Genomic DNA, 19462 nt, shown 5'->3' on the forward strand with positions numbered 1-19462 from the left:
AACCCTCTGGTCGGGGTCCTGCTTGAGGTTCAGGACCCATCTGAAATACTGAAGGGAATGTATTGTGATCTCCATGTGCTCTGTCAGTGCAGCCTGAGAGTTTTCCTGCAGTAGCAGGTCATCCAGATAACCTCTCACAGCAATCACCCATTGTCTAAGCATTGCCGGGAGTGGGCCCAGCACGATGGAGAATACCCAGGGACCGAGGCCAACCTAAAGGAGAGTGTCACAAAATGATAATTTGTGTCCGAAACTGCACAGCAAATTAACTACTGATGTCCCTCGTGGATGGGAAAGTGTAGATATGCATCCTTGGTGTCTATGAGCACCAAGAAATCCCCCTGATGAGAAAACATCACCGAATAGATGGATTCCATCTTCAAATACTGCACCCGCACAAAGCATTTCAAGGTCATAAAAGGTCCAAAATCCAGAGAACTCTGTCCTTTTTGGAACCATAAAAGGGCTGGAGTAAAACCCCCCAGAAGACAATCGCTCTCTGGCAAAGCAGATGATGCACCTCTCTATACAGGGCCAAAGGCGTGATGGTGGAAGGCAAAGATTGGAGGGGAAAATTGTTTCTGATGGATAAGAAAGAAATTCTATCCTGTAAGCAGGCACAACCATTTTGCAGATCCAGTCGCCTGGAAAGAGGGAGGTCCATGGGCTCAAGAAGCAGTACAGATGACCTCCCAACTAGGAAAAGGGTGAGGAAAAGCCTTCAGACTAAAGATGATTTGTCCACAGGCTTGGTGGACTTGTGAATCCAGGAGCTCTTGGTACCACCCGCAAGGGCCCTCAGAGGAGCAGGAGAAACGAAAATACCTAATGGGTAGGAAAGGAAGATTTCCAACTCAGTTCAATCCCCCATAGGCCTGTGGGGGAAGGTACTCTTGTCTCCTGAGAGGCTCCTGATGATGACATTCATGGTAGCAGGGAAGAGACAGACATTCTTCCTGGAAGGGCAGATCCACCAAGGCTTTTGTAGAAGTCTGGTCAGCAGACCAGCATTTTAGTAAAAGCACCCACTAAAAGAAACACTGCCATGCTTGTAAGGAGCCGGGCAGCATCCAAGGATACATCACAAATGTACTTAATGCCCTGGACCAACTGGTCTGCCAGACCCACGTACACCTGATCCACTTGTCTGATGGACAAACATTGCCGCAGATCCCTGACCCATTCAGTAAGCGTCAGGCACCAGGGTCATAGCCAAGACAAGGCGCAACACTGACCCTACAATAGTAAACCTAGAGCGGGCGACTAAGTCAACCCCGCAGTCTACAGGATTCTTAAAGGAGGAAGACGACTCCACCGGTATACAGGCTGCTTTATTTGGCCTCGAAATAGGGTGATCCATTACAGGAGGCGGTCAGCTTCTACAGAAGGGTCCACCCAAGGGATTAACTAACAGCGAAGCTTGTAGAACAACAACAAACGCTTATGCCATTACCAAACTTTGGAAATAAGCTCATCAAAGTATGCACGGTAAGGAAAAACCTTAGCAGACCTAGCTGGCTTGTGGGTACCAAAGGGGTACCAAAGTCCTCAATTTTAAGCTTTGGTCATAAAGAAGTAATCAGCGCGGTCATCAGCACTTTATCCTGTGTGATTGCAGAAACAGAGGACTTGGCCTTGCTATACAAGAAATCAGGGGAGGCATCTCTTCAGGGCAAACAGAAAACGCAAAGCCCACTGCAGAGGAGCCCAACTTGGGCTCAGAAACATTTGAAGACATAGGTGACTGTGGGGGGCGCATCTTACTCACCTTGAGTCTGAATGCTGCCTCCACCCAGGAGAAGAACCTAGGAATGTCGACAGACTGCCTAAGGGAAAGGAAGACCCTGAGGCACACGCCGCCTCCATAAGGGGATAAGGAGGGGATGCATGTGCCCAAGACTACATACGGCCCACCCATGGCAACCCGCCCCCCCTACTTAGGCTGACTACAGAAGAGAGGGAGATATCCCAGGGAGGTCTCACCACCACCCGACCACCAGGGAAGAGCTGTGAGTGCTAACATGAATGCCACTTGTGGATGTGGTCAATAACCTTAAAAAAAAGTGTGGTGTATAGTTTAGTTACTATGTAAAATTTAAAAAAAGGCAATTATTAAAGCGGAGTTCCACCCAAAAGTGGAACTTCCGCTCATCTGATTCCTCCCCCCCCCCCCTCCGGTGCCACAATTGGCACTTTTCAGGGGGGAGGGGGGTGCAGATACCTGTATTAGACAGGTATCTGCACCCACTTCCGGGAACAGACTCCCGCGGGAGTCACGCCCCCTCCCGCTGTCTCCTGGGAAACACACAGGTCCCAGGAGATAGCGGGGACCACTTAGAATGCACAGCGCAAATCGCGCATGCGCAGTAGGGAACCGGGAAGTGAAGCCGCAATGCTTCACTTCCTGATTCCCTCAGAGGGAATGGCGGCGGCAGCAGCCCAGAGCCGAGCAATTGATGGGCCTCGGCTGCCGACATTGCTGGACTCCAGGACAGGTAAGTGACCATTTATTAAAAGTCAGCAGCTGCAGTGTTTGTAGCTGCTGGCTTTTAAATTTTTTTTTTTTTTTGGTGGACTCCCTCTTTAAATATATATATGCAGTGGTAAATATAAATAACAAACCATACAGGTAGGGACAAAAATCTCTAATCTACTCTGAGAATAACCGACAGAAGAGATATACTGTATATACTATTAGAGGTTGAATCTGGTAAATATCGTCAGACTCAGATCAAATTTTGATCCGTGTGGCCAGCATAAGGCTCGGGTCACACCTAAGTAGTTTGCTTTTGATCTGTTTCTGCAGTGCTTTTTGCTGTGCGTTTTTATTTGAGCACGTGATTTTGCTGCGATTTGCGGTTTTAAATTTTTTAGCCAAATGTGATGTTGGGCAGATTAAAAAACACATAATGCTGCAAAAACACACTACATTAAAATTTTAATGCACTAAAACACACTATATTGCCCAAATGTTTGATGAAATAAAAAAGATGATCTTAGGCCGAGTACATGGATACCAAACATGACATGCTTTAAAATTACGCACAAACGTGCAGTGGCAACAAAATAAATACATTTTTAAAAGCCTTTAAAAGCCTTTACAGGTTACCACTTTAGATTTACAGAGGAGGTCTACTGCAAAAATTACTGCCCTCGATCTGACCTTCGCGGCGATACCTCACATGCATGGTGCAATTGCTGTTTACGTTTGACGACAGACCGCCGCTTGCGTTCGCCTTAGCGCGAGAGCAGGGGGCGACAGGGGTGCTTTTTTTTTTCTTTATTATTTTTTTTGCTTTTTTATCTTATTTTTAAACTGTTCCTTTCATTTTTTTTTTTTTAATCATTTTTATTGTTATCTCGGGGAATGTAAATATCCCCTATGATAGCGATAGGTAGTGACAGGTACTCTTTTTTGAAAAATTGGGGTCTATTAGACCCTAGATCTCTCCTCTGCCCTCAAAGCATCTGATGACACCAAGATCGGTGTGATAAAATGCTTCCCCAATTTCCCAATGGCGCTATTTACATCCGGCGAAATCTAAGTCATAAAATGCTCGTAGCTTCCGGTTTCTTAGGCCATAGAGATGTTTGGAGCCACTCTGGTCTCTGATCAGCTCTATGGTCAGCTGGCTGAATCACCGGCTGCATTCTCAGGTTTCCTGTTGAGACAGGAGAGCCAGAGAAAAACACGGAAGACGGTGGGGGGGGGGGGGGCTTTCCCTCCCACGGCTTGTAAAAGCAGTCTAGAGGCTAATTAGCCACTAGGATTGCTTTTACATGAAAGCCGACCGCTGGCTGAAAAGAATGATACCAAGATGATACCTAAACCTGCAGGCATCATTCTGGTATAACCATTCAAAGTCGTGAATGGCGTACCTGAAGACAAAAAAATGGTTAACAATAAAGCACAGTAAACGGTAAAGTATAAAAAATTGCATACCTGAAAAGCAAACATGATAAAACATAACAATAAAACATTGCAGAATAGAATACAGTAAAAAAGAGCAGAACAAGAGAGAGAGAATAGAGAGAGAGAGAACAATAAAACGACAACTATTTTTTTTTATTTTATATATATATTTTTTTTTTTTTTACACTTTTTTTGTAACTAACTTTTATAACGGTAACCGGTTCCAGGTTCGGGTCTCTCAAAATGCGATGGCATCTTGGGAGACCCTGTGAAAGTGTGCCTAGTCTGTGCAATGCTGTACCCTACGCTAATACTCAACTAATGAATGGTAGCGTTCAAAACATTCACCAATGCAAAGACCAGGATTGTCAAGACAGGAGGGACAATAATAGAGGGTGTCACGCCTATATTCGCACTTGCTGCAGACACGACATCTTTTTTGGGGGTTCGTTGGGTAGGGGTACTCGGGAGGACATAAAGAAAATGCCTCTCATGCAGCCGACTGCATTTGGTTGGGGATGTGAATGGGGGAAGTACGGGCGCTGCAGAAGCGGTGGGTTCCCAATTAGGATTGGCGAATGCAGCAGGAAGGGCACTATGGGCACGACGGGCCTGCGTTTGTCTTCTTGGTGGCAGCGGGACACTACTTGTGCTTGCCACCTCACCAGCTTGAACTGCACTTATGGGACTCGCCACGTCACCAAGTGTTACTGCAGTGCTGGTTTGACTACGACCGGGGTGTACTAGGCCGCTGGCGCTTGCCAGTTCAATAAAAAGCTACCAAAAAAACTGTTAGCGATCGCAGGGATCAGGCCTGACTCTGCGAATGCTGCAGTTATGCGTTAAGTGTTTTGTAAGTGACAGTGATCGATCGATACTGCACTTGGGTGGGCTGGGCCGGGCGGAGGTGCGTGTTAGCGGTACTGGCGCTAATCTGACGCTGCTTGGGGCTGGTGCTTGCCAGTTCACCAAAATACTACCAAAAAAACTGTTAGCGATCGCAGGGATCAGGCCTGACTCTGCGAACGCTGCAGTTATGCATTTAGTGTTTTGTAAGTGTCAGTGATCGATCGATCGATACTGCACTTGGGTGGGCTGGGCTGGGCCGGGCGGAGGGGCAAAACGCAGGTGCTAGCAGGTATCTGGGCTGATCCCGCTAACACTGCGTTTTTGGGAACCCTAAACTGCTGGGGACGCTAGTATAGATCTGATCGGATCAGATATTGATCCGATCAGATACTATACCACCAAGGGAGCTGTACGGTGCGTGCGTGGGTGTTAGCGCTACTGGCGCTAACCTGACGCTGCCTGGGGCTGGTGCTTGCCAGTTCACCAAAATGCTACCAAAAAAACTGTTGGCGATCGCAGGGATCAGGCCTGACTCTGCGAACGCTGCAGTTATGCGTTTAGTGTTTTGTAAGTGACAGTGATCGATCGATACTGCACTTGGGCTGGGCCGGGCGGAAGGGCAAAACGCAGGTGCTAGCAGGTATCTGGGCTGATCCCGCTAACACTGCGTTTTTGGGAACCCTAAACTGCTGGGGACGCTAGTATAGATCTGATCGGATCAGATATTGATCCGTACAGATACTATACCACTAAGGGAGGCGTATGCTGCGTGCGTGGGTGTTAGCGGTACTGGCGCTAATCTGACGCTGCCTGGGGCGACGCATATCACCGCCGGGCGATCGGGGGGCTAAACCTTTACTCGGTAATAAACGGCGGGTGCCCTGACACTATAAAAAATAAACAAACTAACCAGCGTCACCCGTAACAGTTATACGGTGATCAGTGGTGAAAGGGTTAACTAGGGGGCCATCAAGGGGTTAAAACATTTATTCGGTAGTATATGGGGGTCCCTGTCGCTATAAAACGCTGACGGCGAACCTAAATATTTAGGTCCCTAACTAGCGTCACCAGCGACACTAATACAGCGATCAGAAAAATGATCGCTTAGCGACACTGGTGACAGGGGGTGATCAAGGGGTTAAAACTTTATTAGGGGGGGGTTAGGGGGGTATCCTAGACCTACAGGGGGGTAATATTCACTGTCCCAACACTGTAACTGTCACAAACTGACACCAATGCAGTAATCAGAAAAAAAAAAAAAAAAACTGCTGGTGTCAGTTTGTGACAGGGGGGGGTGATTGGGGTGTTTTGTGTGCCTGGCATGTTCTACTGTGTTGTGTAGTGTTGGTGCACTCACATACCTGTCTTCTCTCCTCGGGCCGGAACGGAAATTACCGAGCCGAGGAGAGATGACATCATTTCCTTTGCTGCTGTTTAGCATACAGCAGCAAAGGAATGATGTGATTGGCCGGCGGCGATCGCGAGGGGGGGGCCACGAACGGATGGCCTCCCCCTCATCTCCGATTGCTGTGGGACAAAAGACGACCGCCTCGGGCACCGGGGGGGGGGTCCGATTGGACCCCCCACCCGCGGAAGGCAAATCACGTATATGTACGTGATTTTGCCTGTCCGTGCCACCTTGCCGACGTAAATCGGCGTGAGGCGGTCGTCAAGTGGTTAATGAGGAAAAAAATGAACTTAAATGATTTTAGCAAATGGCTGCAACATAACAAAGAGTGAAAAATTTAGGGGGTCTGAATACTTTCCGTACCCACTGTACGCGCCTTCAACATGGTGGTACTCACAGAAACCGGCAACCCCCAGTCTCTCAAGAACCTTGCTTTCAATAGCCAGGCCGTCAAAGCCAGAGATGGTAAAGCAGGGTGGCATATCGATCCCTGGGACAGGAGGTCCTCCCGTATCGGCAGTCGCCAGGGGGCGTCCGCCACCATCCGTACCACGTAAGCGTATCATGAATGCCGAGGCCAATCTGAAACGATTAGAATAACCGGGATCCCCTCGTCCTCTACCCTGCGCAACAATCTAGGGAGGAGCTTGAGAGGAGGGAAGGCATAAATGAGTTGATAACGTCCCCACGGCAACCACCAGCACGTCCGACGCATCCGCCAAGGGATCCCTTGTTCTAGCCACGAATCTCTGCATCTTCCGATTGAGACGGGAGGCCAGAATATTTACGTCCGGCGTACCCCACCACAAGCAAATTAGACAAAACACCTCCGGATTCAGCGACCACTCCCCCTGATTCAGCAACTGACGGCTGAGGTAGTCCGCTTGCCAGTTTTCTACGCCCGGAATGTAGACGGCGGAGTTCTGCCCACCGCAGAATGTGAGAGACCTCCAGTGCCGCTGCTGAGCTCCTCATCCCCCCCTGGTGGTTGGCGTAAGCCACCGCCGCGGAATTGTCCGACTGGATCCTGACCAGACGAACACTGTTAAAATTGCTCGCCGATGACTCCACTTATAAGAAACTTAAAAAGTAACCCCACAGTCAAACTAAAGGCGGAACTTATTAATTGGGTAGAAAAGGGGACTAAGAACAACATATTGGATAAAAAGTTGGCCCATTATTAGTGGGATTGGGTCTTTATACTATAGATTGGGGAGGTATCTCGATATATTTCTCCAACCTTTGGTTCTACAAGGCAGGTCCTATTTAAAAGACAGTCGGGAACCTATTAAACTACCACAACCAATGAGAACACCTTTTTGGTAACAGTGGACATGGAATCCCTGTATACCAACATAAAACAAAAGAATGGGCTTCTAGCAGTAAAATGGGCTCTAAAAAAATCACAGCCAAAAAATGCACAAATTAATCATATATTGGAAGGACTTAAGATGGCCATGGGCAACAAATATTTTTGGTTTGAAGGGGAATACTACAATCAGATCAAAGGAGTTGCCATGGGGGCTCGATATGCCCATAGCGTAGCCAACTCAGTACTCAACAAATGGGAACAAGAAAGTATATATGGACAAAAATGGCAAGGTCTCAAATTTTACAAACAATATATTAAGGACATCATACTGCTGTGGGAAGGGTCACAGACCAGCTTAGAATCCTTCACATGGGCTATGAATGCCAATAACTATGGGTTAAACTTCTCAGCCATATGGAATAAGGAAACCATCAGTTATTTGGATCTAGTTCTAACAAATACGTCCAACCATATCAGTACCAACACATTCTTCAAGGAGACTGATAGAAACGGCTATGTGCCCATAGGAAGTTGCCATGAATTCAAATGGCTTACAGCTATTCCCAAAGGACAATACATGAGAATAAGGAGGAATTGTAACATAAAAGATTATAACATCCAATCTGACGTCCTTAATATGAATAAAGAGGTCCTCCTGACTAACAAAAAAAAAAAAAAAAAAAAAAAAAAAAAAAAAAAAAAATTCAGAGGAGATACAGCGTTCATTACAGGTTTAAACTGGCAATATAGAGATGTAGAAAAAAATATTTAAAAAACATTGGCCCATGCTCATGAAGGACAAATCTCTATCTCTTTATTTATAAAAGGGCACCCCAGGGCTTAGAAATAGAATCGCACCCAATATCCCGGACCACCCCCCCAAAAATAAATCACTACCCATTTAGGCAGGGAACATTTCCACTATTGCACTAGGTGCAAAGCGTGTAAAACCTCCATCAAATTAAAAAACATTGGAGAGGTACCCATAAAAGAGAGCTGTGTCACAGAATGAAACTAAATTGCTGTATAAACTTGACACTTTACAGCCTACAGGTAAGAACTTAAATCTAGACCTTAATCGTTATTGAAGGACTTTTGATAAAAAATTATTGATGGACTTTTAATTAATTGTTTGATATATGAATTTATCACCAATATTATGAATTATGTTTTTTTTTCTATATTAACAAGATGCACTTTAACATATCCTGATCACTAAATGTATATTATCTAATTTTGGTTGGCTTTTTATTAGCGCCCCCTAATCACTCCAACATTTAAGTTAGCAGTTTGCACTTTCAAAGGAGCAGCTTTAAATTTAATTCAATTTAACACTTTTTCATAGCGCGAGGTTCCCAGCACAATCACGTTCCTTCAACATTGCAGGGATCGTTAAACCCAACAATCCCGTTTCTCAAAACCAGGCTTCAATAGCCATACATTTCAAGCCAGATGGTAAGAAGGGTGGTAGACTGGACCCTGAGACAGGAGTTCCTCCCAAAGAGGGTAATCACTAGAGTCTCTGACCAAGCACACCACGCCAGCATACCACGAATGACGAGGCCAGTCTGGATCTACCAGAAGGACCGGAATACCTTCAGCCTCCATCCTGCAGGCAAGGGAGAAGCTTGAGAGGAGCAAAGGTGAAAATGAGAGGATGAGGTGGGGACACTAGAGGATCCACATCCAGGGTCCTCCAGCGTAGGTAAATCTGATCAAACACATCCGGGTGTAGGGCCCACAACCCTGATCCACTATCTGGCCACAGAGGTAAGTTGTCTGTTAATTCTGGACGCCTGGGATATGCACGGCGTAGAGCCAGAACGTGCTGTTCCGCCCACTGCAAAATGCGGAATGCCTGCAGCACCACTGTTGCACTGCTCATTCTGCCTTGGTGGTTGACATACAGTAGGCCACTGCTGTCGCATTGTCCAATTGGCTTCTAACTGGGAGCCCCCAGAGAAGATCCGTCCAGTGCTCCAGAGACAGCCTAATCGTATGCAATCCCAGGATGACATTGGGTAGCTGAGCCTCCTCCGGAGTCCAGCGATCTATTGGCAATCTTGATACAAATAGTAGTTTAACAGCCATCCAAAGCTTTCAGAGCTCACCCGCCTGGAAAATAATGCAACCTGCTTCATGTCAAGACTCAGGCCAAGACACTCCAACCCTCTGGTCGGGGTCCTGCTTGAGGTTCAGGACCCATCTGAAATACTGAAGGGAATGTATTGTGATCTCCATGTGCTCTGTCAGTGCAGCCTGAGAGTTTTCCTGCAGTAGCAGGTCATCCAGATAACCTCTCACAGCAATCACCCATTGTCTAAGCATTGCCGGGAGTGGGCCCAGCACGATGGAGAATACCCAGGGACCGAGGCCAACCTAAAGGAGAGTGTCACAAAATGATAATTTGTGTCCGAAACTGCACAGCAAATTAACTACTGATGTCCCTCGTGGATGGGAAAGTGTAGATATGCATCCTTGGTGTCTATGAGCACCAAGAAATCCCCCTGATGAGAAAACATCACCGAATAGATGGATTCCATCTTCAAATACTGCACCCGCACAAAGCATTTCAAGGTCATAAAAGGTCCAAAATCCAGAGAACTCTGTCCTTTTTGGAACCATAAAAGGGCTGGAGTAAAACCCCCCAGAAGACAATCGCTCTCTGGCAAAGCAGATGATGCACCTCTCTATACAGGGCCAAAGGCGTGATGGTGGAAGGCAAAGATTGGAGGGGAAAATTGTTTCTGATGGATAAGAAAGAAATTCTATCCTGTAAGCAGGCACAACCATTTTGCAGATCCAGTCGCCTGGAAAGAGGGAGGTCCATGGGCTCAAGAAGCAGTACAGATGACCTCCCAACTAGGAAAAGGGTGAGGAAAAGCCTTCAGACTAAAGATGATTTGTCCACAGGCTTGGTGGACTTGTGAATCCAGGAGCTCTTGGTACCACCCGCAAGGGCCCTCAGAGGAGCAGGAGAAACGAAAATACCTAATGGGTAGGAAAGGAAGATTTCCAACTCAGTTCAATCCCCCATAGGCCTGTGGGGGAAGGTACTCTTGTCTCCTGAGAGGCTCCTGATGATGACATTCATGGTAGCAGGGAAGAGACAGACATTCTTCCTGGAAGGGCAGATCCACCAAGGCTTTTGTAGAAGTCTGGTCAGCAGACCAGCATTTTAGTAAAAGCACCCACTAAAAGAAACACTGCCATGCTTGTAAGGAGCCGGGCAGCATCCAAGGATACATCACAAATGTACTTAATGCCCTGGACCAACTGGTCTGCCAGACCCACGTACACCTGATCCACTTGTCTGATGGACAAACATTGCCGCAGATCCCTGACCCATTCAGTAAGCGTCAGGCACCAGGGTCATAGCCAAGACAAGGCGCAACACTGACCCTACAATAGTAAACCTAGAGCGGGCGACTAAGTCAACCCCGCAGTCTACAGGATTCTTAAAGGAGGAAGACGACTCCACCGGTATACAGGCTGCTTTATTTGGCCTCGAAATAGGGTGATCCATTACAGGAGGCGGTCAGCTTCTACAGAAGGGTCCACCCAAGGGATTAACTAACAGCGAAGCTTGTAGAACAACAACAAACGCTTATGCCATTACCAAACTTTGGAAATAAGCTCATCAAAGTATGCACGGTAAGGAAAAACCTTAGCAGACCTAGCTGGCTTGTGGGTACCAAAGGGGTACCAAAGTCCTCAATTTTAAGCTTTGGTCATAAAGAAGTAATCAGCGCGGTCATCAGCACTTTATCCTGTGCGATTGCAGAAACAGAGGACTTGGCCTTGCTATACAAGAAATCAGGGGAGGCATCTCTTCAGGGCAAACAGAAAACGCAAAGCCCACTGCAGAGGAGCCCAACTTGGGCTCAGAAACATTTGAAGACATAGGTGACTGTGGGGGGCGCATCTTACTCACCTTGAGTCTGAATGCTGCCTCCACCCAGGAGAAGAACCTAGGAATGTCGACAGACTGCCTAAGGGAAAGGAAGACCCTGAGGCACACGCCGCCTCCATAAGGGGATAAGGAGGGGATGCATGTGCCCAAGACTACATACGGCCCACCCATGGCAACCCGCCCCCCCTACTTAGGCTGACTACAGAAGAGAGGGAGATATCCCAGGGAGGTCTCACCACCACCCGACCACCAGGGAAGAGCTGTGAGTGCTAACATGAATGCCACTTGTGGATGTGGTCAATAACCTTAAAAAAAAGTGTGGTGTATAGTTTAGTTACTATGTAAAATTTAAAAAAAGGCAATTATTAAAGCGGAGTTCCACCCAAAAGTGGAACTTCCGCTCATCTGATTCCTCCCCCCCCCCCTCCGGTGCCACAATTGGCACTTTTCAGGGGGGAGGGGGGTGCAGATACCTGTATTAGACAGGTATCTGCACCCACTTCCGGGAACAGACTCCCGCGGGAGTCACGCCCCCTCCCGCTGTCTCCTGGGAAACACACAGGTCCCAGGAGATAGCGGGGACCACTTAGAATGCACAGCGCAAATCGCGCATGCGCAGTAGGGAACCGGGAAGTGAAGCCGCAATGCTTCACTTCCTGATTCCCTCAGAGGGAATGGCGGCGGCAGCAGCCCAGAGCCGAGCAATTGATGGGCCTCGGCTGCCGACATTGCTGGACTCCAGGACAGGTAAGTGACCATTTATTAAAAGTCAGCAGCTGCAGTGTTTGTAGCTGCTGGCTTTTAAATTTTTTTTTTTTTTGGTGGACTCCCTCTTTAAATATATATATGCAGTGGTAAATATAAATAACAAACCATACAGGTAGGGACAAAAATCTCTAATCTACTCTGAGAATAACCGACAGAAGAGATATACTGTATATACTATTAGAGGTTGAATCTCGTAAATATCGTCAGACTCAGATCAAATTTTGATCCGTGTGGCCAGCATAAGGCTCGGGTCACACCTAAGTAGTTTGCTTTTGATCTGTTTCTGCAGTGCTTTTTGCTGTGCGTTTTTATTTGAGCACGTGATTTTGCTGCGATTTGCGGTTTTAAATTTTTTAGCCAAATGTGATGTTGGGCAGATTAAAAAACACATAATGCTGCAAAAACACACTACATGCTTTACTGCATCTTCTCCATTGAAGTCTATTGAACCAAAAAAGCACTGTTTTGCTTTTGAAAAAAGTCCTTGACCCTTTCCAAATACGCAGTGGCTGAAAAAAGCTTACATGTGAATGTGTCCCATAGGAAACCATGTTAAATGAACTGAAGTGCGTTTCTACAAAAAAAAAAAACGCATAGGTGTGAACGAGGCCTAAGACGTTTAGTAGCAGCAGCATGATTTTTTTTTTGCATCACCTGTCATAATGGGGTTAAAAACTAAAATTAGCCCTTTATAGTACAAAGAGCAGATAATCGCTACTATATTATTAATAAATACATCCAGAAGTAGGATATATGGGCATTGTAACTAGGAGTCCGACATGAAGCTATATGAAGGGTGGAAGGGAGATATAAATCTTTTATAATAAAGTAGTACTAAAAGCTGAGACTTTTTTTCTTTTCATGGATATAATCATTTTAACCACTTGCCGACCGCAGCACGCCGATGTACGTCCCTACTTTGGGGGCGGATATCGTTGTTTTGGCAGCAGCTAGCTGCCATAACCCCGGTATCCCCGTGTTCGGCCGGCTACAAGATAAAAGTGGTCTCTGCGGCGGATTCGCCGCAAGATCACTTTTATCGGTGGCGGGAGAGGGGACATCCCCTCCCGCCGCTTACCGGAGCCATCGGCAGCGACGGAGGCGATCGAGTCTGTCCCCTTGCTGGGTATTGAGACGGGTGAGGGGAAGATGGCCCCCACCCGTCTCCATACCATAGTAGGGCGGAAGCGTCATCAAAACATCACTTCTGCCCATACGTCTTAAAGGCACATTTTTCTGTTGTCACTTTTTTTTTTTTTTTATTGCATTTAGGTCCAAATATGAGATCTGAGGACTTTTTGACCCCAGATCTCATATTTAAGAGGACCTGTCATGCTTTGTTCTATTACAACGGATGTTTACATTCCTTGTAATAGGAATAAAATTTAAAAAAAAAAAAATGTGTAAAAATAAATAAAATCAAGTAAAATAAAGAAAAAAAAAAAATTTAAAACGCCCCACCCCAACGAGCTTGCGCACAGAAGCAAACACAAACATGAGTAGTGCCTGCATATGAAAACGGTTGTCAAACCACACATGTGAGGTATCGCCGCAATCGTTCGAGTGAGAGCAATAATTCTAGCCCTAGACCTCCTCGGTAAATCAAAACATGCAACCTGTAGAATTTTTTAAATGTCGCCTATGGAGATTCTTGAGGGTAAAAGTTTGACGCCATTCCACGAGCGGGTGCAATTTTGAAGCGAAACATTTTGGGTATCAATTTAATCGGCTTAACATTATCTTTCACAATATAAAAAAAAATTGGGCTAACTTTACTGTTGTCTTATTTTTTTATTCAAAAAAGTGAATTTTTTTCCAAAAAAAGTGCGCTTGTAAGACCACTGCGCTAATACGGTCTTAAAAAAATTATTACAAGGCCCGCCATTTTATTCTCTAGGGAAAAAAAACTATATATAACGTTTGGGGGTTCTAAGTAATTTTCTAGCAAAAAAAAAAAAAAACGGTTTTAAAACAGGTAAACACCAAAATCTCAAAACGAGGCTGGTCCTTAAAGTGGAGGGGCCACCCTAAAAAAAAAAAAAAAAAATTGCATGAAAAATCCTAAAAAAAAAAAAACCATTTGAAAAAAAAAAAAAAAATTTAAACTTACCTAAACCCTTGTTGCTAGGCAGTCTTCCTAATCTGCCTCTTCCTATTCCGCGGCGTGTTCTGCTCCTCGGTGAGCGGCCCCGTGGTGTTCTGGGAACTGTGTGTGTTCCCAGAACACCACGGGGCCATTCACAGAGCGCCGCGCGCAGTAGGAAACTGGCAGTAAAGCCGCAAGGCTCCACTGCCTGTTTCCCTTACTTAAGATGGCCGGGACCCGAGAGACGAGGGACGGGTCGGCCTTGGGTGGCCGACATCGTGGGCACCCAGGACAGGCAAGTACTTATTTAAAGTCAGTAGCTACAGTGTTTGTAGCTGCTGACTTAAATTTTTTTTTTTTACGGCCGGAATCCCGCTTTAAGTGGTTAAATATAATGACCAATACTGGTAAAAGTTTACTTTAAATGAAATTGTAATCCCTTCTATTACCTCCAGTCTATCAGCCTCCACCTTCTCTGGGTTCAGATGCTGATCTTTCCTGCACAGTCATTAACAGCTTGCTGACCGCTGCATGTACTTATACGTCGGGAGAATGGCACATCTGCGCAAATGGGCGTACCTGTACGTCCCTTTGAATTTGCCGCCGTGCCATCGCGTGCGCGCACCCGCCACAAGCTCCGCAAGTAGGATCGTGGGTCCCACGGACTCTATGTCTGCGGGGATACCCACGATTGTCTCACGGAGAGGAAGAACGGGCAGATGCTAATGTAAACAAGCATCTCCCAGTTCTGCCTAGTGACACTGCCACTGATCATAGCTCCCTGTGCCCCTCCCCCCACAGTTAGAATCACTCTCTAGGGCACACTTAACCCCTCCCTAGCCCCCTAGTGGTTAACCCCTTCACTGCCGGTGTAATTTTTACAGTAATCAGTGCAATTTTATAGCACTGATCGCTGTAAAAATGACAATGGTCCCAAAAATGTGTCAAACTTGTCCGATGTGCCCGCCATAATGTCGCAGTCACAATAAAAAAAGATCGCCGCCATTACTAGTAAAAAAAAAAAAAATTATTAATAAAGATGCCATAAAACTATCCCCTATTTTGTAGATACTGTAACTTTTGCGCAAACCAATCAATAAACGCTTATTGCGATTTTTTTTTTTTAAATATGTAGAATACGTATCGGCCCAAACTGAGGAAAAAAAAATGTTTTTTTATATATTTTTGGGGGATATTTATTATTTATATTACAACAAAAATTAAAAAATAATGTGTTTTTTAAAAATTGTGGCTCTATTTTTGATTATAGTGCAAAAAATAAAAGCCGCAGAGGTGATCAAATACCACCAAAAGGAAGCTATATTTGTGGGAAAAAAAGGACATCAATTGTGTTTGGCAGCCACGTCGCACGACTGCGCAATTATCAGTTAAAGCGACGCAGTGCCAAATCGCAAAAAGTGCTCTGGTCTTTGGGCAGCAAAATGGTCCGGGGCTGAAGTGGTTAAATTTGGCTAACGCCGCCACCCCCCCCCCCCCCCACTGGATCTGATTGACAGCAGCCCGAGCCAATGGCTGCGTTGCTATCAATCTATCCAATGAAGAGCCGAGAAGACCGAAATCCAGGGCGTTCTCGACGCGGGACTTTCGAGGGCTCAGGTAAGTGAAGGGGGGGGGGGGGGGGGGGGGCTGGGGGGCCAATAAGCATCGAATGGTTTTTTTTCCACCTTAATGCATAGGATGCATTAAGGTGAAAAACCGGGAACCTTTACAACCCCTTTAACTGCTCTGTGTAATGGTTTTGCATAGAACAGCCCAGATCCTCCTCTTCTAGGGTCCCCCACCTACACTTCTGGCTCCTCCTATCTTCAGAGTGCCCCAATAGCAAGCTGCAAAGTATAGTATAGAGTTCCCCTATAGGAATCAGCAAAGTATAGTATAGAGTGCCCCTATAGCAAGGTAAAAAAAAACTTCTGCCTTTAGAGCCACTCACTTCCTGCCCAGGATTACATGTCCCATGAGGCATTGCTCCTCACACATTTACAAGTTCTCAGGCACTTGGTGACATGTATGGATAGTGTACTGAGCTGTATGTGTGCTGCACTGTATTTTTCTGATATGTAAACAAATAATGCATTCCGTATGCAGGCCAACTAATTGGCTGACCGATTAATCGATTATGAAAATAGTAATCGATTTTCATAATTGATTAGTTGTCGATTAATCGATTAGTTGTTTCAGCCCTAGTCCATACACTTCCCCAGCCAGCTCCCATACAATTCACTGGGAATCACTGGAAAGATGGGCGCCGCCACATGGCTACAAGAAAATGGCTGCTATAAACTTCCCCAGCCAGCTCCCATACAAGTCTGGGAGGTAGGGGGAGGGAAGGTAGCCCAGTTAGGGGGACAGGTGGAAAAACCAGAGGCTAGGGGGGAGAAAGGGAACCTGCAGGACCAACCACCCCAAGAGAACCCACCCCCCATGTGCGTCCGGTGATGGAAAGAAGGGGTATCTAATTACTTACAAGCTCCCATGACAGATCCTCCACTCGACAGATCCTCCTCTTGACCGAAGTGTGAGACTGTTGGCCAGAGTAAAACTGTGACATGGACTCACGCGGTCATGTGTGTCCCTGCGGGACTTTTAACTCCCAGACTGCCCGGTCCAGGAAGGGGCTTTCGCAGCAAACCCAGCACATAAAGGTCAGCGTGTGCTTGCTAGTTAATTGAAGATCTCCACAGGAAAAAAGCAATGGAACCACAGGTCCAAGAAGGGAACACAATCCTTACTCCTGAATCACTAGGCAGAAATAACTGACTTGCCTATAGCAGAGACAGAGTTTATACCAGCTAAGATTGCCCATATGCGATGTTGTGTGCTTTTTTTTGCCTAGGATCCTAATCCTGTAGGCAGCAATATAAACCCTATGGTCAAGAATGAGAAGAGCTATGTCTGTCAATAAACGTTAAGAGAAAATCAGAATTGTGAAAGCTTCTACTGATCTGAAAAAAAAACACTGAAACCTGTGCTCTAATTTCTATTGTGTAATGGGGAATTTATTTTTTTATTAATCAATATGTCACAAATTGGGAGATTCAAAATTTCATCCACCTAAAAAAGATATAAGTTTGCAGATGCTGAAGTCAATTCTGATCTACTAAAATTTAAATAAACAAAACTTACCTCTACAAGTTGTTCAGATACTATGCTTTTAATCTTTCCACGTCTCCATTTTTTCTCACTTGACATCTGTACAGCAACATACATGTCAACCTGCCAGTTAGTGCTTTCCGGTTTTGAGTTCTCATACATCCTAAACATGGATGATTCCAAGCTACAATTGAACAGTTAAAGATTATTAAAATGGCCCCAAGAACATGTAATATAGGATAACTAGTAACTGGATAAGCTTTACATGTCTCAGCTTTTCTACAACTCCAAAAAAGTTGGGATGCTGTGTAAATAATACATAAATACAGAATGTAAAAATATGCAAATCTCAAACACAAAATGTATTCACAAGCGAAAATAGAAAACATATCAAATGTTTAAACTGAGAAAATGTACTACTTCAAGAAAAAAAAAAGTAATTTTGAGATTGATGTCAGCAAAACATCTCAAAAGAGAGTTGGGCAGTGGAAAAAAAAAAAAAAAAAAGGAAAAGTAAGTGGTACTAACAAGGAAGAGCTAGAAGAACATCTTCCAACTAATTTAATTAGTAACCTGTCAGTAACATGAGCGAGTATAAAAAAGCCATCTTGGGCTGCATTCACACCTAGGCGTTTTGAATCTTGGGCAGAATCGCCTTGATTCTGCCCATAAGTGCAAAAACTTCTGGAAAAAATAGGATTTTTTTCTACTTACCGTAAAATCCCTTTCTCTGAAGTTCATTGACAGACACAGCTTTCTTAATCTTGACCTTAGGGTTATATCGCCACCTTCAGGAGTAGGACTAGGCAGAACATATAAAAACAAGCACAGCACCGCCTAGGGGTTACTGGCAGTAACCTCCCACTGTGCTCCCGGCAGCTCAGTTCGTCATAAAGCAGTACAAACAGGAGGGGTGGGTGCTGTGTCCGTCAATGAACTTCAGAGAAAGAGATTTTACGGTAAGTAGAAAAAAAATCCCATGTTCTCTTTCGTTCATTGACGGACGCATCACTCTTAATCTTGACCTTAGTGATGTCCCAAAGCAGTGCCACAACGAGGGGTGGGAATACAGAAAAAAATAAAACTCCACCAACAACAAAAAAAGCTCCCCAAAAGGAGGAGCCGCAACCTCAGACGGCCACTTGCAAAACTTTGCGGCCGAAATACGCATCAGAAGACGTCAACATCCACCTTGTAAAACTTGGTGAAAGTGTGTACCGACGACCAGGTAGCCGCCTTACATATTTGAGAAACGGACGCTTGATGCCGAAAGGCCCAGGAAGCACTAAAAGCCCTGGTAGAATGAGCAGTGACGGGAAAGGGTGGCACCCACCCCCTTATGGCATAAGCCTGGACAACAATCTGTCTGATCCAACAGGAAATAGTGGCCGACGAAACCGCCAGGCCCTTCTTCGGACCAGCCACAGAGACAAACAGTGAATCCAACCTACGAAAAGGAGCCGTGGCAGACAGATACACCCGGAGAGCCCGAACCACATCCAAAGAAAGTAAGGCGATCTCCTTGGGATGATACGGTCGAGGACACAAGGAAGGAAGCACAATGTCCTCATTTAGATGAAAGGCAGATACTACCTTAGGAAGAAACGAAGGCTGCGGACGCAGCACCACCTTATTCCTTGTGGAAAACCAAATAGGGAGACTTGCACGACAAGGCCGCCAGCTCAGAAACCCGCCTCGCGAACATAATAGCCACTAGAAAGACAACTTTCTGAGAATGTGCTCGAACGGCGGTTTCTGGAGTACCGAGAGCACCAGATTAAGATCCTACGGGGGCAGCGGCGGGCGTACCGGGGGAGCCAAATGCCGAACCCCCTGAATGAACGTGCGCACCGAGTGAGCCGCCAATGGCCGCTGAAAAAAGATAGCCAGAGCTGATATCTGCCCCGTGATGGTGCTCAAAGCAAGCTTCTGATCCACCCCATGCTGCAGGAACACCAGGATCCTAGAAACCAAATAGGAACGTGGATGCCACCCCATAGTCACACACAAGGAGATGTAAGCCTTCCAGGTGCGATGATAAATCTTCCGGGAAAAGGACTTATGCGCCCTCAACATAGTGAAAATCACAGAAACCGGCAGCA

The 19462-nt window shown here is 45.9% G+C and overlaps 1 protein-coding gene across 1 annotated transcript in view; it reads right to left on the bottom strand.

Annotated features, from left to right (window-relative positions):
* Positions 1 to 19462, bottom strand: part of RNF17 (ring finger protein 17) — a 532263-nt gene that overhangs the window by 263817 nt on the left and 248984 nt on the right. The window contains exon 11 of the mRNA XM_073612476.1: positions 17394 to 17544. Coding sequence (XP_073468577.1) covers positions 17394 to 17544 — 151 coding nt within the window. The remainder of the gene's footprint in view (positions 1 to 17393; positions 17545 to 19462) is intronic.

Source organism: Aquarana catesbeiana, linkage group LG02 (genome assembly GCF_042186555.1).
Source record: "Aquarana catesbeiana isolate 2022-GZ linkage group LG02, ASM4218655v1, whole genome shotgun sequence".
In the NCBI taxonomy this organism is placed as follows: domain Eukaryota; kingdom Metazoa; phylum Chordata; class Amphibia; order Anura; family Ranidae; genus Aquarana; species Aquarana catesbeiana.